General features: G+C 33.3%; 2 protein-coding genes across 2 annotated transcripts in view; one reads left to right on the top strand and one right to left on the bottom strand.

Annotated features, from left to right (window-relative positions):
- Window positions 1–4068: 4068 nt before the first annotated feature.
- Pgls (6-phosphogluconolactonase) lies at window positions 4069–6056 on the top strand. The gene is made up of 4 exons (XM_043430124.1): window positions 4069–4401; window positions 4819–5019; window positions 5172–5455; window positions 5533–6056. The coding sequence occupies exons 1-4, from the start codon at window positions 4278–4280 to the stop codon at window positions 5641–5643; spliced, it is 720 nt and encodes a 239-aa protein (XP_043286059.1). The 5' UTR covers window positions 4069–4277; the 3' UTR covers window positions 5644–6056.
- SCaMC (Short Calcium-binding Mitochondrial Carrier) overlaps window positions 5781–18213 on the bottom strand; it is a 40003-nt gene continuing 27570 nt past the window's right edge. The window contains exons 5-9 of the mRNA XM_043430115.1: window positions 15557–15715; window positions 11939–12196; window positions 10280–10447; window positions 8540–8794; window positions 5781–8125 (exon numbers count right to left, since the gene is read on the bottom strand). Of these exons, the coding sequence (XP_043286050.1) occupies window positions 8051–8125; window positions 8540–8794; window positions 10280–10447; window positions 11939–12196; window positions 15557–15715 (915 nt within the window). The 3' untranslated portion in view covers window positions 5781–8050. The remainder of the gene's footprint in view (window positions 8126–8539; window positions 8795–10279; window positions 10448–11938; window positions 12197–15556; window positions 15716–18213) is intronic.

Consider the following 18213-nt stretch of genomic DNA (forward strand, 5'->3'; position numbering starts at 1 on the left):
AACTATCAACTGACAGATGCAAATTTCCATGATGACACATTTTCACAGGTATTTTTCAAAGAATCATCTGTATTTTTTAACCGATTTTATTGCACCAAGTCTCATTTTGTTCCTCAGCTGATCCTCTACGAATTCGCCACGTAGATTTTCCTTATTTAAAGTCATTCCTTCAGAAATTATGAATGAAAAAGTTTTTCACTTAATGAACAATTAGCTGAAACAGTGAAACGATCAAGTTTAAAAAAACAACTACACGGTGGATTCACAGAGGACCAGTTGACGAAAAAAATGAGACTTGTTGCAATAAAATCGATCAAAAAATGCAGAAACTCTTTGAAAAATACCAGTGAAAATGTGTCATCATGAAAATTTGCATTTATCAGTTGATGGTTTTACAAAACTATCCTTTTTTATATTTTTACATTTTAATGAGATATGCTGTAATACAAATCCACTAAGAATACATTTAATCGGTAGGTTTGTTTAAAATCGTTTTGAAAATTTAGCACTCATTTGACTAGCATGCAGTACAGGAGTTACCTTAACGTGTGATTTATCGTTCAGTCGGTAAAAATTTTGCTGCACGTTTTATTCCGAGTAGGTTGATATTTGAAAGAAAATATGAGTTACACGCTATTCTCATTTTATTAGAGAACAAGGTGTAACGTTTATTTTTCTCAAAAAATCAAGAATGTCCGAGTAAAACGTGTAACCATTTTGCAGCTATCTCGCTCGCACTCACGCAAGCACCACGCAAGTGATAGATTAACTTAAGGAAGTTGAGGCTGTACAGTCATTTTTTTTACCCAAAAGTTATGACATGTACCTTTCAAAAGTTAGGCCAGTTTACAGTTTGACAATATGTTGCATACACTGTGCATACACTTTAAAGAAGAGTTGGGGGAAAAAAAGACGAAAAACTGGTGAAAGCTCAGTCGAAAACACGGACGCGATGACGATCCTAGCCTCAAAATACTGCACGGTAAACAGGTTATTATTAATATAATCTCAGCAAATCTCCTAATAAATCTGAAAAAATTGACATTATTCAGCAAGCCTTGCTCATGTTGCCCAAAAAATTTCATATTTTTAGCATCATTTTTAACGGAGATATCACTGAATGTGTCTTGACTTCCATAAGGTGATTCAAAAAAATCGACTATTTTTATTTCTTCAAAGCCCGGGTTTCAATTATTGCAGTGAGGTGAAAAAAGATGCCTGACAAAATTTGAGCTCTTAAAAAAATTTTTTAGAGGTCGCTCATCGCGATTTTCTATTGTCCATTTAAATAACACAGGGAAGACGTTACTAGCTGTTTTTGAATTTTATTCCTCGGCAACGGGTGAGGGTACGACAACGCCCAAGATGGTTTTTTTTAGGGATTTGAACGCTCTATAAAAAAAGTCTCTTGGCGTTTTACGCTAAACTTACACCTACAAAAGTTATTCAATGTCAAAATTGGCTTTGAAGAAAATTTCGACATTTTTTCACTTTTCCGGCGAAACTATTGACCTTGTCACAAAACGCTGTGGAAACTTTTTCGGAAATCATGTGATTTAGTATAATATCGTGTTCTTAGTTTATTAAAAAATTGAATAATTTATAATACTACATTACGAGGTTATTCTTAGAGGAAACTGCAATTTCCGTCGAGTGAATCGTTATATTAACAAAAAAAGTTCCAAGTTTCATTGTGTCATTAGATAATGCCTCAGAAAGAAATTGTTGGTGAAAATTCCAAAATGCATCGCATTTCTCCACCTTCCATTTATAATTTCTTTTGGGGCATTAATTTTTTTTTCCTGAGGAATATAAATTCAGATTAACGTCTAATATTAATTGAGTGGAAATGATGTTTGGAATAATGGATAGCTCTACAGTAAGGGTAACATCCTATGATACCGGCAGAACGGAAAAGGAGGTTACCCTTACTGTAGGGCTATGATCCATTATTCCAAACATCATTTCCACTCAATTTTTGCAACTCAATTACATTAGACGCATCAATTTATACTTAATTCGAATAACTTTGAATCTGTATTTATATTGCATTCCCAAAAAAAAAAATATTAATGCCCCAAAAGAAATTATAAATGGAAGGTGGAAAAATCCGATGCATTTTGGAATTTTCATCAACAAATAAGCATTACCTAATGACTCGATGAAACTTGGAACTTTTTTTGTTAATATAACAATTCACTCGACGGAAATTGCAGTTTTTCTCTAAGAATAACCTCGTAATGTAGTATTATTATAAATTATTCAAATTTATAATAATAATCTAACGATATTATATACTAAATCACATGATTTCCGAAAAAGTTTCCACAGCGTTTTGTGACAGGGTCGATAGTTTCGCCGGAAAAGTGAAAAAATGTCGAAATTTTCTTCAAAGCCAATTTTGACATTGAATAACTTTTGTAGGTGTAAGTTTAGCGTAAAACGCCAAGAGACTTTTTTTATAGAGCGTTCAAATCCCTAAAAAAAACCACCTTGGGCGTTGTCGTACCCTCATCCGTTGCCGAGGAATAAAATTCAAAAGCAGCTAGTAACGTCTTCCCCGTGTTATTTAAATGGACAATAGAAAATCGCGATGAACGACCTCTAAGAAATTTTTTTAAGGGCTCAAATTTTGTCAGGCATCTTTTTTCACCTCACTGCAATAATTGAAACCCGGGCTTTGAAGAAATAAAAATAATCGATTTTTTTGAACCACCCTATTATACATGTTATTTGGCCCAAATTGATATTGATTTTTCTCAGCAACGACGCTCCTAAACTGTCTGGAAATTTAACTGATTTTTTTTTATACTTCACTTTATAAGATGCAATCGGTTTAAAAGCGATGACATCATTTTCATTCTAATGCCTCAACTTCCTTAACGATTGTTCCATGTTCCACGATTGTTTATGAAAAATAGAGATAATACGTTACATTTTTCGAGAAGTATGCTTAATTAACGATGTCAAAAAGCAAATCGCAGTTTAACGATGTCAAATCTAAAAAAAAGTACCTCGCTTGTTTTGAATAAATTCGACAAAAAAAAATTGAAAAAATGTCAGTGAACTCAAAATTATAAATTGAAACTTTCTTCCCTCTTAAAATTTTATCCGAAGCCCCATATTTCTCGAGTTACTATCAGTCAAAACCTGACCAAAAAGATAAAAAAAAAATTTTAGATAACTCTAAAATAATTAGAACAGATTTATTATAAACCGACACAATTTTTTACCCTCTTCACATTTCCTCGAAACCCCCAAAGTTTTCGAAGTACGCCACAATTTCTGAAACTCCTCATTTTTAGTTCAAATTAAGGGTGAATGATACAAAAGTCGAAATAATTAGAAATTGATGAAATTTGGTGATAATGTTCTTCAACATCAAGTGCGAAAACACAAATTTTTTCAAAATTTTCTTCTGTTTAGTTATCGAGTAATTACGCATTAAAGCAGATTTCTTATGCCTGGAATGTATACTTATATATATGGAAACGCTATGCTTATACACGTGAACTTTAGTGTTCAATTACTCGATAACTGTACAGAAGAAAAATCTTAAAAAATTTGTATTGTCAAATTTGGCACTAAAGAATATGTTCACCAAATTTTATAAAATTCTGATCATTTTGAATTTTTTTATGTTTTTAGCATGGTTTAGCATGGCAACATTGTATCGCCTGTGCAATATATCCTTAAGCTAACCGTGCGAAAAAAAATCGTATAATATTTTTTAAAAAACAAAATGAAGCTTTTTCTATTCCCTACAAAGCTGTCATGGAGAAAAGTAGCGAAAAAAAAATATGGCTGTTGCATAGAGCCAACAAAAGGTGATTGTTTTTATATATTATGAAAAGTTTTATAATTATTGATCAAAAATCAAAAATCAATCAACAGTTTGAAAAATAATAAGAACTCATCATTGAATATATGCATCCGAAAATGAAGGAAATTCCTGCATATTCTGTCATCTTCGTAGTAGAAGAGACAGCAGCACGATTTCCCCCACTCTTGGTGAGGAATTCCTTCCTTCAATGTTCAGTATTTCATGGCCAAGAACGATGATCGACTCCGCATCGTCCCATATATACGCGCGTACGTATCAAGTACGTATGTTGGTGTAGTGATATCGTTCGGCGTCGTACATCACGAACGCGAACTGCGTACAAAGTCCCCTTTGTCATTGACACGTGCATTTAATTAAATATATTAAAAAAACGTACAGTTCCATATCTATATATGATTACGTACGCGGAATCGAGATCGATTATTTTGTAAAAATGAGTGCAGAGATTTTAGTAGAGCCGGATGTGAGTGGTGTTGTTAAAAAATTGGCAAGTGTTGTCGAGGAAAGTGCTAATGAGGCGATAGAACGCTATGGAATCTTCAAAATTGGTTTGTCAGGTTGTGTTCGATTGTTTTTATTTTTCATTATTCTTTAGATGCAAGGAAAAACTGCTATTTTTTTGTTAAACAAAACAAATCGATTCCGTTCCGCTGGTCGTCGGATTATTCAGATTTTTTCGCCAATTAGAAATCTATTTTCTTTTAAAATCCTATTTTTACAACATTCGTTCATTAGATGTTAATTTACTTTGGAGCTCATGAAGAAAATTATGTTAATTGTTTTTCTTATCGTGTGTGAATGTCATGAATTTTTGTGCTATGGTTCTGTTGGCATTGGAAAAATCACTTTGCATTAAAAAATAATAATATATTTAGTTACAAAAAGGAAGTATAATATTTTTGGTTCAAATGCATGTACGATTTTTAAGTCTAGCTGAAAATTGCAACGAGTGATAACAATTTATGAATTCATAGGTGGTTCTTTAGTTCAATTTCTTTGCGAAGGACTACCGACGCTAAAGACTGACTGGACGAAATGGCGTTTTTTTTTCTGTGACGAAAGAATTGTTCCTTTCGACAGTCAAGATTCAACTTTCGGGGTCTACCGAGCTAACCTGATTGGAAAAATTCCGATTGAAGAGAATCAATTTGTTACCATTGACTCGGAGCTTCCTGGTATTTTCAAAACTTTACAATCGGATTGTAGTAATAATAATGATTGACAGCATAAAAGTTTCAGTGTTTATCGTATAACTAAGAACTATATTAAGAAATGTAATAATAATTATGGTTTCCAAAATCCGAATAAACAATCAAAATGATTTCAGCCGATGAGGCGGCCAAAGATTACATCAAAAAAATGTCTGCATATTTTGCACCGCACAGTCTGCCAAGGTTTGATGTTTTGTTACTGGGAATGGGACCGGATGGTCATACTTGTTCATTATTTCCTGGACACAAACTTTTGGATGAGAGCCTTTCATGGGTTTGTCCAATAAATGATTCTCCGAAGCCTCCACCTTCAAGAATCACCTTGACCTTTCCTGTCATCAATAATGCAGTAAAGTGCGTTTTTGCCATTTCTGGAGCTGGGAAAGCCGAAATGGTTAAGGTATTTAGCCATTCGATCATCGAATGTTCTGTATTGACTATGAAACAAGCGCAGTAAGAGTAAACAAACAATTGCAGCGCATCTGGGAATTGGAAGAAAAATTACCAGCATCTATGGTGCGACCCACAGACGGGAGGTTAATTGTGATATTGGACGAAGGTGCAGCTGGAAAATTGTCCCATCGTTGAAGATTTTTTTTCGTACAAAAACATTATCCCCGTTAAAAAATATTTTTTTATTATAAAGAATCTAGTTTCATAATTTGCTATGATAATTATAAATTAAATTAAAAGAAAAAATATATTGGAAATGATAATATCACGAATTGATGTTTGAATATTGAAATGTTTTTTTATTGGATCCGGGAAATGGAGAATACAGTTTTTCACGATCACGGAATGTATTTACACATTTGAATAAGTTTGTTAAATTTCCAAGTTAATGATTATAATTTCAAGTCGAAATTGGAGGGATAGCGCTAATTTATGATCTTGAGCCGCTAAATTGGGAGAACATGCAGCTCTTTTGACAAAAAAAAACATAGATAATCGGGAGATGAGATATTATTGATTAGAAAGATTAAATTCTGTATGGAAATCGACTAAGTTTCCCAATCATTGCAATTTGTCCTTATTTCTAGAAATCACAGACACTATTTGAATACAGAATAAAAATAGAACAATAAGTTATACGAATTATCAAGCATTTTTCAGAATTTACGAACGTGGGAAAATAAAAATAGATTATCGCTGTATGACGAAGAATGATTTTACATCCCATTGCAAGTAAATTGGGATCGTTGAGGGACGAGGATGAATCGATAAGCACAGATAGGTGGCAAAACGAGACGGAGAGAGAAAGAGAGAAGATACGGTAATTATTGCATTCGGATGGATTTTTTCGAAAAATCCTTCTCACCCGTACAATAGATTCAATTTTATTATCATAAAAACATTGAAGTACGTTCTGCTTTGCAGAGAAACTCTGTTTAAACATTACCATTTCTCATTACTGATTCGTAGCAAACAACAAAAAATTTCCTCTCTAAATCCAGCATCGAGAAAAAATAATAGATTAGTCCCGATGAAAAAAAATATTGTCTATATCATCGCAATAAATTAAACTCATTCACAAATTAAATCTACTCATTCATTCATGGGCGCGGCATGAAAAAAAAAGAAATTCACTGGTTGTCAAAGCGTTTCTTTCTTTTCTCCATCGGTAGTCATGTTTTATCAGTCCTATACAGTTTAAAAATATCTTTTGTAGTATATAAACGTATTAGACTCGCGTAAAAAATTCTTCCGAGTCCAATTGGAGTGAATATTGAAAGAGAAGGAAAATATAAATATATTTTTTATGTTTCGACAATAATTGATTCCTTTTACTCGATCATTTTTGTTTTCCCCCTTTTCATTCAGTACCAATTTGACTCGATCGCACATTATCATTTTACTAAACAGGACCATGCACTTTATAAATTATTTTTCCTACGGTCGAATTGGATACTTTTTTTTTTTTTTAATACAATACAAAAGTCCGTGCGTCCACAGATTTTTGCAATCCATAGATTGGGAATGAAGTTTCAAACGCTTTCGATTCTTCCTCTCTCTTTTTTTGACTGTATTTGTTTCGTCGTCGAAACGACGGGAGTTAACACGACGAAGCTTGAGAAACACAGGATCATTAATCGAAAAAATTATGAGGACGTGTGTCTTACTTTTCAACCAAAAAATTCCAAATCAGTACAATTTGATTTATATTCCTGATGTTTGATATTTTTTTCATTCGTTTTTCGTATCTAGCTGCATTGATCAATAAATATACTGATAGTGACGTTTCATCGTTGATTCAACACTGAATATATACATGTTTAAAGAAGAAAATTTGATAGAAAAATTTCTAATAAAAACGGGCGGAAAAAGTCGCACAAAAAACGTCCGTCTCGAAAATCGTTTCAACACAAAAAAAACCTTACAATCATACTTATCACAGTGTAAGTATGTAAAACATGCCCCTCTGGCCTTGCCTGATTTCATCGTTTTGATACACACTCCTCTAGTACTTTCATGTATGAAACATTTTGTTAGTCTCTATTTAAGGAGTAAATCAATATTTTTTCGTTGACTACGATCAGTCGCATATTCAGTCAAGGCGTCCCGGGACTCGTTCCATTACTTCCTAATATTAAATCGTGAATTAAGAAACTCCTTAAATTTTTCCCCAATTTTGTTCTGTGTTTCCTTGAAGCTTCGTCAATCGGAGCTCCATGAATCCCGAAGGCTTTTTTGGGTCTAGCTCTCTCCTCAGTTTAGCGGATAAATAGCGATGCTCTTTTAAGTATTCGGAGCGTAGAAAGCTCAGCAATAAATAAAAATTGCATTTACCATAGTGGCTTCGAAAAAACGGAAAATATAAAAGAAACGTAAAAAAAAAAACGAGATTCACCCTCGCGTTTCTCGTCTTTTTTCTCGTTTCTCTTATTCTTTTTCGTTTATTCGTTTAGGCTCGCAATTTTCATAACTTCTTATCCAATATGGTTTACAATAATAATTTAATTAAATTAATTGCTTTTTTTCCTAGTCGATATTTTCATCACGTCATGTTGACTCCTAACGCTTGTCGGAAGTGCTCGTATACTACGTAACTTATCGACACGGCTGGCGCAACCTGTAAATAGAGAATCAGTCATTTAGTTCATTTTTTTTCAATTTATTTTTCGTCTGCACCGAATTTTAAATACAGAACGGGAAATTATCAATCTTTGGTCGTGAATTTGATGTAAATAAATAAAAGTCATAAGCGTCGATAAAAAGTCTCAAACAGAAAATATAATTCGAGTCCGTGAAAATTGAAAACAAAAAGGATCGTTGGATTTACCAATGCCCATTTATAATAATCTATAATTATCCATTTAAAACTTAAAAAAGCACGATTGCTGAGCACACAAAAACTGACATTTAAAAAAATTTTTAGTACCTTTTTTAAATATTGTAATATAATATGTACTACTTTCAGTTTTATTCATATTTCGACAACTTCGGAATATTAAAAATGAAAATAAATATGCAATGAATGAATTACCTTTAGGAAATTAGGTGTTAAGCCTCGATACAAGCCTCGGATTCCTTCCCTGTGCAATATATCCTGAAAAACACCGACCATCGTATTGGGCAGTTTACCGGGGGATATTTGAGCCTGCAATCGCGTTCTGACTAGAGCTAATGGATACGAGCACACTTGGCCCGCTGTGCTCGATGCTGTTCCACACAACAAAAGCACCCAAAATGCCGGTTGCTCGTTTTCCGTATGCGAACGTAAATATCTATTCTTCAGCGTCTGTAACAAACATGTTTTTCTAATGATTTTTTCGTTTTCTATTTGATTGTAATTTATTTTTTTTTTTTTACAAAAGTTATTCGTGTTTTTATTAAATTAGTGGAACGAAAATAAAATAACAATAAAAGGAAATAGCTGACGTTTGAATTACCGTTTCATTAAGTACAAAGATTTTTAAACATGACCCAAAACAACGTAATAATTGTTTCTTGATTTTCAGATGAAAAGTAATATGAAACAATGAAAAAATACCCTGACCTTCGAAATAAAAAAAAAAATGCTGCAAATTAAAATTTGCAAATCGCTTCCTCAAGATGGTAAAGATGCACGATGCTCAAAGCTTACTCTATGAGGTGCTATATTTTTCATTTTGGCTTCCTCATAGAGTAAGCTTTGAGCATCGTGCATCTTGACCATCTTGAGGAAGCAATTTGCAGCATTTTTTTTGTATACAAGGAAATAATGTATTTTCTCTAGCTTCTTTTAGGAACTTTAATTTATCTCTTTGTTTAAAACCATAAAAAACAATTGAATGACGAGTCATCAGAAAAAACAGTTTGCAACTTTCAATTTTCATCGTTTTTCTATTTACATTGAAATTAAATAATTCCGACAACTTTGCTGAAAAGTATAGAGGAAGTACAGACTTATACACAATATCTTATAAAATTTTCAAAAATTGAAAAGGGGTTAGATGATTTTTTGAATAACTCATATTTTCGTAAAATTCAAAATATCATAAAATTTAAACCGCTCAACCGATATTCCCCAAATTCAATACCAACCTTCCTATCATAATAGTCTATTTATAGAAAAAAAATTATTAATAAATCTCTAAATTATCGAAAGTTAGAGCATCGACACCATTTTTATGAAAATTTCAAAACGTCGTCATATTCGTATTTTTTTTTAAATTCTGATAAAATTATCAGAGAATGAAAAGCTTGTATAGATTAACATCTGTGCAAAACGCTAGCCCTGTATCTCAAACCGTTTCCGAGTTATAAACGTTTTGAGCACATTGACATGAAAAACTGGAAAAAAAAAAATTTCATCGTCAAAGCTTCCTCTATGAGGAAGCAAAAATGGGTGAAATACTAGTTCATTATTAGTGCGCCCGAAAATAAAAATAAATATATCCAACAGATATTCGATGCGAAGAATTGAATGATTTCATGGAATTTTCATGTCGTGTACATGTAAATTGGACGTACAATTGTGATTGTGAGATCTAGCTCGGTCTTGTCGAATGCTAAGAAATATTGTGTGAGCGAACGTGTTCATCGAGCTAGACTTGAGGGGAGGATTACTTGTAAATATTTCGCATATGTTTATTCATATTTCGAGTATTCAGAATGAAAGAGGATGCCTGGTGGATCCTTTTAATAAACATGAATCCATAAATTTACTTCTATAAAAAGATGTCAATTTTTCGTTAAACATTATCAACTTTTGCCTGTTTTATTTATAGGAGAGAATAGTTACCTCGTACACAGCCAAATCGATACCAGCATAAGGAAGAATTCCAATGAGATTAGGAATGTAGCCTCGATAAAAATTCTTAAGACCTCCCTGATTGTAAATCTTTGCAGCAGCGTCTAAAATACCCGTAAATTCTCCCGTTTTACGTAACGCCAATCGTGTTTTCAGTACCTGTAAGATTTAAAAAAATTGAATTACTCCTTATTACGAAATGGATAATAGAATTTTGCTATTTTGCTTGATGTCGAGCCAAATAGAAACGAGAAATGTTAAAGTCTTTCTAAGTATTTTCATAGCATTTTACAAAAATAAATTCACAGTTAGAAAGCACAAAATATATTTTTGTAAAGCTCAGAGAAATAACAAAAATGAAAAAAAAAAATCGCAATATAATGTCGAATTTCAAATCAGATTGAATCGTTGGGAACTTATTTGAAAGTTAAGGAGAAAAACCAGTGTAGATTTTTCGAGAAATATACTTCCAATCCTCTAAAATATACGGCAGAATGATTTACACCTTAAAAAAAATGATCAAAAATCCAGGCCTTTCCGCGAGTGCGTCGGCCAACCACTTTTCAAAACTTTAAACGTGTTTTTCTCGAAACTCGAATTTCCAAAACACCACGCAGCATAACTTCAACAATTTAGATTCTTTTCATTTGAATTTCTAACAATAGCTAAAAAATAACCTAAAATTATCGACATTTAATTTGACTCCTTTTCCCTGTAAAAAATTGATATTGATTCAAACACTTGTCAAGAATAGAAAAAGGAGATTTTCAAAATTCCCTCCGTACTTTCCTAGTATGAATATTCAGATTTTTTTTCTCCATTTCCGATAAAAAATTGCACCCGTTACACTGCATGCCGCAGAGAGCCTCGAATTCAACGAGCTTCGAGGGAATGGCTCCATGACACCCCATTTTTGAATCATAATTTCATATCGTACTGTTGAATATAAGCTTGATAGCTCTCCCAAATATTATTTTATTCTTTCCTTTCTTTCCACACGAAAAAAAATATTTCAAACATCGGCATTTTTGGAGGCCGTTACAGTGGTTTTATCCCTTAATAGAAAAAACGAAAGGAAAATTAGTGTGATACAGGAAATTTTTCACACTATCGCTTTTTTTTTAAGGATATTTGGTACAGGCGATACAATGTTGCCATGCTAAACCATGCTAAAAACATAAAAAATTTCAAAATGATAAGAATTTTATAAAATTTGGTGAACATATTCTTTAGTGACAAATTAGACAATACAAATTTTTAAAGATTTTTCTTCTGTACAGTTATCGAGTAATTGATCACTAAAGTTCATGTTTACAAGCATAACGTTTCCATATATATAGGTATACATTCCGGGCATAAGAAATCTGCTTTAATGCGTAATTACTCGATAACTAAGCAGAAGAAAATTTTGAAAAAAATTGCGTTTACGCACTTGATGTTGAAGAACATTATCACCAAATTTGATCAATTTCTAATTATTTAGACTTTTGTACCAAACATCCTTAACAAAAAGAGAAAACATTTTTCGAGGATTACTAGACATGACGAATTCATAAAATTAACCGATAAGAAAAACGACTATATGTGGTAAAAAATTCCAATTTGCACCGTTGGTAAAAATGAGAAAAAATTGAATTGTTAAAAGTTTACCTCCAGGGGATAGATGGCCGATTGACTGATGCCACCGGCAAGAGATCCCGCGATAAATCTCTCGTCTATCCGGAGCTCGCGGGAATCCGTGCCTTTAATGGCCCTTTTAACTTGCTCGTAGGCCATAAATTTCAAGGCCGTTTCCGGGCCAATTTTAAGTACATTTATACCGTTACCACGCCAGAGGCTCATTATTCCACCTTCGCGTAGCATGTACCTGAAGCAACTTGTGATGTTGCACTGACGAGTTCCATGAACCTGGTGGAGAATGAAAAGGGAATTAAAATACCGAATTGAATATTTGTCAAGAAAAGAGAAAAATTTTTAAGTGTAATCTATTTGTCTACGAACAACGCATTGTTATACGAATAATTGGTATCTTAAACTAGTTGCTCGTGTCCTGGACCAGGCTGAGGTCATGAACGTTTTGATAAATTGTATAAAATATAGAAGTAAATAAAGTGAAGACGAACTGATAACAGAATAGGGTATTACACGTTTTTTTGAAAACTGTTTTAAAATAATCCTGTGATCGTAATAAACCAGTAGAATTTTTATTTCAATTTTATAAGACCGAAAACTGTCTTGAAAACTATTTTTTATTTATGATTTTCAATTTTCGCGCGGAAACGCTAGCCGCCATGTTTTTTCGGTTTGTGCCGTCACTCTGTTAGTAAACAATACAATTGCGAAAGACCAAGTAATAAGATTTGTAAAAATAATGAGTTATAGTGGTATATCATTGATGTCTCGTGCCTGAATGCAATAATACAAGTGTAAAAATGCCACAAAAATTGTGGATTCATCGCCACCATCAACATATTTATCATTTTGGTAGATTTATACTTTCTGCTTTCACAAAACCGTTTTCCATAATGCGATTTTAATCAAATGAATGATAAAAGTCCACAAACGTGCATAATAACTTGTAAAATTTCAAAATAACACAGAGCGCACAATAAGAATCTAGATTGTTTACTATCGGAGTGACGTCACGTTGAAATCCAATATGGCGGATGGCGTTTTCGACATTTGAAAAACAGTTGAAAAAAGACGATTTTTAAAATTGAATTATAAAATTTACATTGCATTTTTATGAATAAATATTGACGTTTCTCGTTTACTTTTTACGAAATCTATCATAATCATGCATTTTTATATATTTTTTTACATGGTGTAAAATACCCTATTCTTTCGTTATTTGAATTTAAGTAAATTTACGTCACCACTGTGTCGATCCATTCTTCGACGACTCTCACACTTACTTAGTAAAAGGTTTAGATAATTGCTTTATTCAAACTGCCTCAATTTCATTCCACTGTCTATAATAATCTCTCTAATAATCCAATGCAGAGTGTTTTTCATTATTATAATTTTTTTTTCACCTATGATAATAATAAGAAAACTTCAAAAGCAGTACATATTATACAGTGCATGAAACGAGATGCGTTATTGAGGTGTGTGGTGAAAAACTTGGGAGCTAAATATGCATTAGGTTGATGCTTTTTTTCTCGGAGCTCCAATGAAAATCGTTAGTATATCAAAAAAAAAAAAATTATAATTTTCTCAATATTTCAGATTGAAAAAGAAATGTTTAGATAGCGTTGGAGCCACTTTTCGATATTTTCCTGTTTTTCTCCAAAATCGCGAAGCAAAAATTTTTTTTGTTCTCGTAGCAGAAAGTGTTAGTGCTCCATGGAATAATAAATCTAATAAAATTTTGTCGCTCACAAAAAAATTTAAAGGCTACCACACATAATTTATTTCTTTTTTTCTATATATTTAGCTAGATTGAAAAACGTGTAGCTACAAATGGCAATTTTTGTCGTCCTTCCAAAGGAAGGGATGAAAGTATTTTGCAAAAATTTGTCGAATCCAAATTCTTTATTTCAAAGTCTAGTATTTTACTGCAGAAGACGTTATAATTTGGAGATTTTCTAGTTTTCCCATTTGTTAGAAAAATTAGTAAAATATTTTCATTGAATTCCGATGGAAAATAAATGTAGTAAATGTTCCGATGAATGCGAAATCGCAAAAATTTTTAGCTCCAAACTGTTTGTTTACAATCAAACTATTTGAGTTTGTACTACAGTATGGCAACTTTGTACAATAGACCAATTTCGATCTTGTTAATTTAATTTTGTGTTATATCCTCAAAAATGACGAGACCAATTTTGAAAGTTTGATAACAAATATTTGCGATTTTGCATTCATTAGTTTCCATTTTTTTCCAACAGAATTTGGTCAAAATTCTTTACTAATTATTTTAACGCATGAGGAAACTAGAAAATTCCCAAATTTTAACGTTTTCTGCGGTGAAATATCAGACTTTAAAATAAAGAATTCGAATTCGGCAAAATACAGCTTTATTTGGCACGTTGTCATTTTTGTACGATGTCCTAGCAAATTTTCGTGCATACAAATATTTATCTCTATGAAAAATACAGGAAAATTGAAATCAATCGTTTGAGAAAACGCAAAAATCATCGTTATAACATGTAATTTTGAAAAACTATGTTTTCCCAAAGTACATTCACCCCTTCTTTAGGAAGGACGACAAAAATTGTCATTTGTAGCCACACGTTTTTGAATCTCATAATTAATATAGCTAAATCAGGGTGTCTAATTTTGACCAGAACAGAAATTTCATGACTTTTAAGGCTTTTTAAGTCAAGGAACAGGAATTTTTCATGACTTTTCTTATGGTTCTGATACTTTTTATTCATCTTTTAATTATAAAAAAATTCAATAAAAATAACAAAGAAATGATATTTTATTTTAAAATAAAGAATCTTTTTTTTCTTACAAACTATTCATTTGATATTCGGTTTATATCGATGATGAGTATTGACGAACCAGACATTGTCGCCACCCCGCGAATTTTGAAATCATGTTGAAGAAAACCAAAAAATCGACAATGACAATGAGCGTTGCAGAGATCTTAAAAAATCAGGTTGTTTGGTAATTTTTCATGACATTTAATGATTTTTTCAGGTCCGAGTGTAATTTCATGACATTTAAGAATTTTCATGACTTTTCAGGTCGTTAGACACCCTGTAAATATACAGAAAAAAAGAAATAAATTATGCGAGGTAGCTTTTAAATATTTTCGAGAGCGACAAAATTTTATTAGATTTATGATTCCACGGAGCACTTGCTGCTATGAGAGCATTAAAAAAATGTTTGCTTAGCGATTTTTAAGAAAAAAAAAACAAGAAAATATCGAAAAATGGCTTGAACATTATCTAAACATTTTTTTAAAAAACTGAAATTTTGGGAAAATTACTTTTCATGTACTAACGATTTCCGTTGGAGCTCCGAGAAAAAAATATCGATTTTTTTGCATCATCCTAATATGTAAACATGATTATCGTGTTTCTTATTAATGATAATTAACAGCGGAACACAGTTATCTCCTTGGTACACAGTTGAACGAAACGAGCCAAAAAATCCAATAAAAAAATCTTTCGTGCATCGAATCAAATTTGGTTTCGTCCTCGATATAAAATTGCATTTCGTGACATGATGCTTATCAGTGCATGCATTAAAATCAAATTCTTTTAAATAATCTAAAGAATTTTCGATAACGATGATAACCGAATGTTTGAACTTTTTTACCTGGAGATAAACTTTGATTCTGTCCAATGGTGCCGTGCACGTGCGAGAAACAGCACCAGCGATTCCACCGGCGAGTAAATGCCGCCACCACATCCCCGATACCATTTCACTGTTTGTGAAATCATCGGGCACTCCCATGTCCTCCCCAATGTCCATGTACTAAAATGACAATTTTCAATGTTTACACATTAACGACAATATTTCATTCCCTGCATTAAAAAACGTAAAGCGAATTATAATAATTAACCAAAAATAAATTCATCCTTTTCTTCAGGAATAACGTCAGAGTTTCATTGACTCTGACCCCAATAATTGTTCTCCCCTTAATTTTTCAGGATAGCAAAAAAAACTGTGCGAAAATATAAAAATGACTGGAATTTTGTGATGAAAAATCAACAGCGCGTCAATTAGAAATATCGCACACAAAAAGAGTATAAAAATTCTCATAATTGTAAATTTTCGTACGAAATAATAACTCAGTAATTTCTCGTACCCGGGGGAAATTAGAGCCAGCATTTTGGACTTGAAACTCATCGCAGTACATCGCGTTAATGAAGTACATTTTGAGGTTACGACGCGTAACCATCTCCACGTGCGTCCTCCTGTCAAAGTTATATTTCTTGCCGCCATATTGAGTCGACTAACTTTTTTTTCTCTTCTTTTATCTAACTTTTGTTTCAGCATATCGTTTGACTCGTAATGCAACAAAAACATGAGTGGCAAGAAGCTTCACCCTTCGCGTTCATCATTGTTCGGATTATTATGATTATTAACGATAACCACTCGGGGTGCTGCGAAATTTAATGATTTATGAAAAAATCTTTTAGGGCTCCATATTGGGACTGTGCGGACTCGCGATTGTTGAAATTCATGTATGTAGAAAATAATGCAACCTGGTTCGGTAAAAATAAACGAAGAATAAAGTTCATACGATGAAAAGAACGAGAGACAATCGTGTGAAACCGTATGAGAGTTGATTAATTAGTTTTAGGACATGATTGATTTCTCAGGGGAGCAGGGAAAGCAGGGCGATCCACCAATGGGTGTTTATTTTCCAACGTAGATGTACTTAACTTGACGTAAATCTCGAGGAAAACATCGCTGTCGATGTTGTCAAGGCTATCCATGCTGAGGCAATCGGATTTGCAGGCGAAGACTAATTTTCGGAAGTATTTTTAGAGCAACTTTGTACTTTTGGTGATTCGTAGATATTTTTGCGTTTTTTCGGTTTCCCGTGAGCATAAAACGAAGCATTTGATTTAGAAAAAATTCTTTAGTTTTTTTAGCAACGACGATCGAAAGGTACGTCGAGAGTGTTTCGAGAGACGAGAAATAAGACTGACGATGATTGGAGGACACAGAGAATAGAAGGCTTTTCCGCCTGCCGATAATTCGAACGACGTTTGTACTCTCCGGTCGTCGGCAGTTTGCCAAAACATCGTTTGGTACGCTGCCCAATGTCAGTTCTAAATATTTTATTTTCTTCTCTCTCTCCCCTCCAGGAAAAACTCGCGCGCGGCAGCTGCTTCGTTTTTATCGTGGTAAGAATTCGCAGCGCTCTCTCGCGGCATCTTTAGAAAGTTCGCCCAAAATTCGCAACGGTCAAAAACCCCGGTTGTCGTTATCGAGTCTAATAAATATTTGTTATTTGTCACTGTTCACGCGGAAAACGTCTCGACGAACTCAAGATTTTCACAACACTTTTACTTTCTGCGACAATGCAGAACCAGCAACGAACTCGAGCTCGCATTTTGATCGATATCGTCTCAACATGCCGCAAGTGTTCCCTTTCAGATAACAATTTCCTCGTCAGTTATCAAATATCAATTTACACTTCAATGGACACATATTTACGCGCATCCAAGTGTGGCAGTGGAATATCGTTCCGAGTGTCCTCAAATTTTCACTTTCAAATGCCCTTTTTCTTTTGTAGCCTAACGATTAACATTTCTGGACGTACTTCAGGTCACAAAAAAAGCTATCGGACCGAGAAGTTTGAATTTTCTGTGTCTCCAATTATCTTGAGACTCGAATATCATCCATCGAGTAAAAACCGTTATCAGAACTGAATTTGAAAAAAACTGAACTACGCTCGAACCACGTCAGAGGCTAGACGCACGGCGTGGCAGTCAAAAAAGTATCTCCGTTTGGTCTCCAGGCTGACGACAAGGAATTAGCATTTCTGTTTGGAAAAATCCTCGCTAAAACGTTTTCAACGTCTGCAACTCGGATATTAATAGTTTTTTTTTCGGTAGTGCAATTTCCGAAAATATTCTAGATATTTTATCAGCCACTGTGTCTCAGGTTTCGGACGCCATTGTGAGTTTTTGTGCTCAATGAATTTAGAGTGTACTTATTTTCAGAAGGATTATTTTAACATTGTGGAATCGGATTTCGAGTAGTAAAAAAATGCAAACGCAGATAAATTGTTTCCACATTTCCGCATGAAACAATCCTTCCAAGTATTTCAGCGGCAAACTTGTAACGCTTGCAACGTTGCCATTCTGTTTACATAACCTAAAGAGCGTTTCGAAAATTGGCGAATTCGATTTGAATAACGGAATAGTAAATGAGGAATATCATTTTCGAGATTGTTTGAGAAAAAGCCAAAGGCCTGACGAAACATGGTTAGATAATCCAGAGCGATGACGTTTTCG

The sequence above is a fragment of the Venturia canescens genome, chromosome 10, assembly GCF_019457755.1.
Source record: "Venturia canescens isolate UGA chromosome 10, ASM1945775v1, whole genome shotgun sequence".
Taxonomy (NCBI): Eukaryota; Metazoa; Arthropoda; class Insecta; order Hymenoptera; family Ichneumonidae; genus Venturia; species Venturia canescens.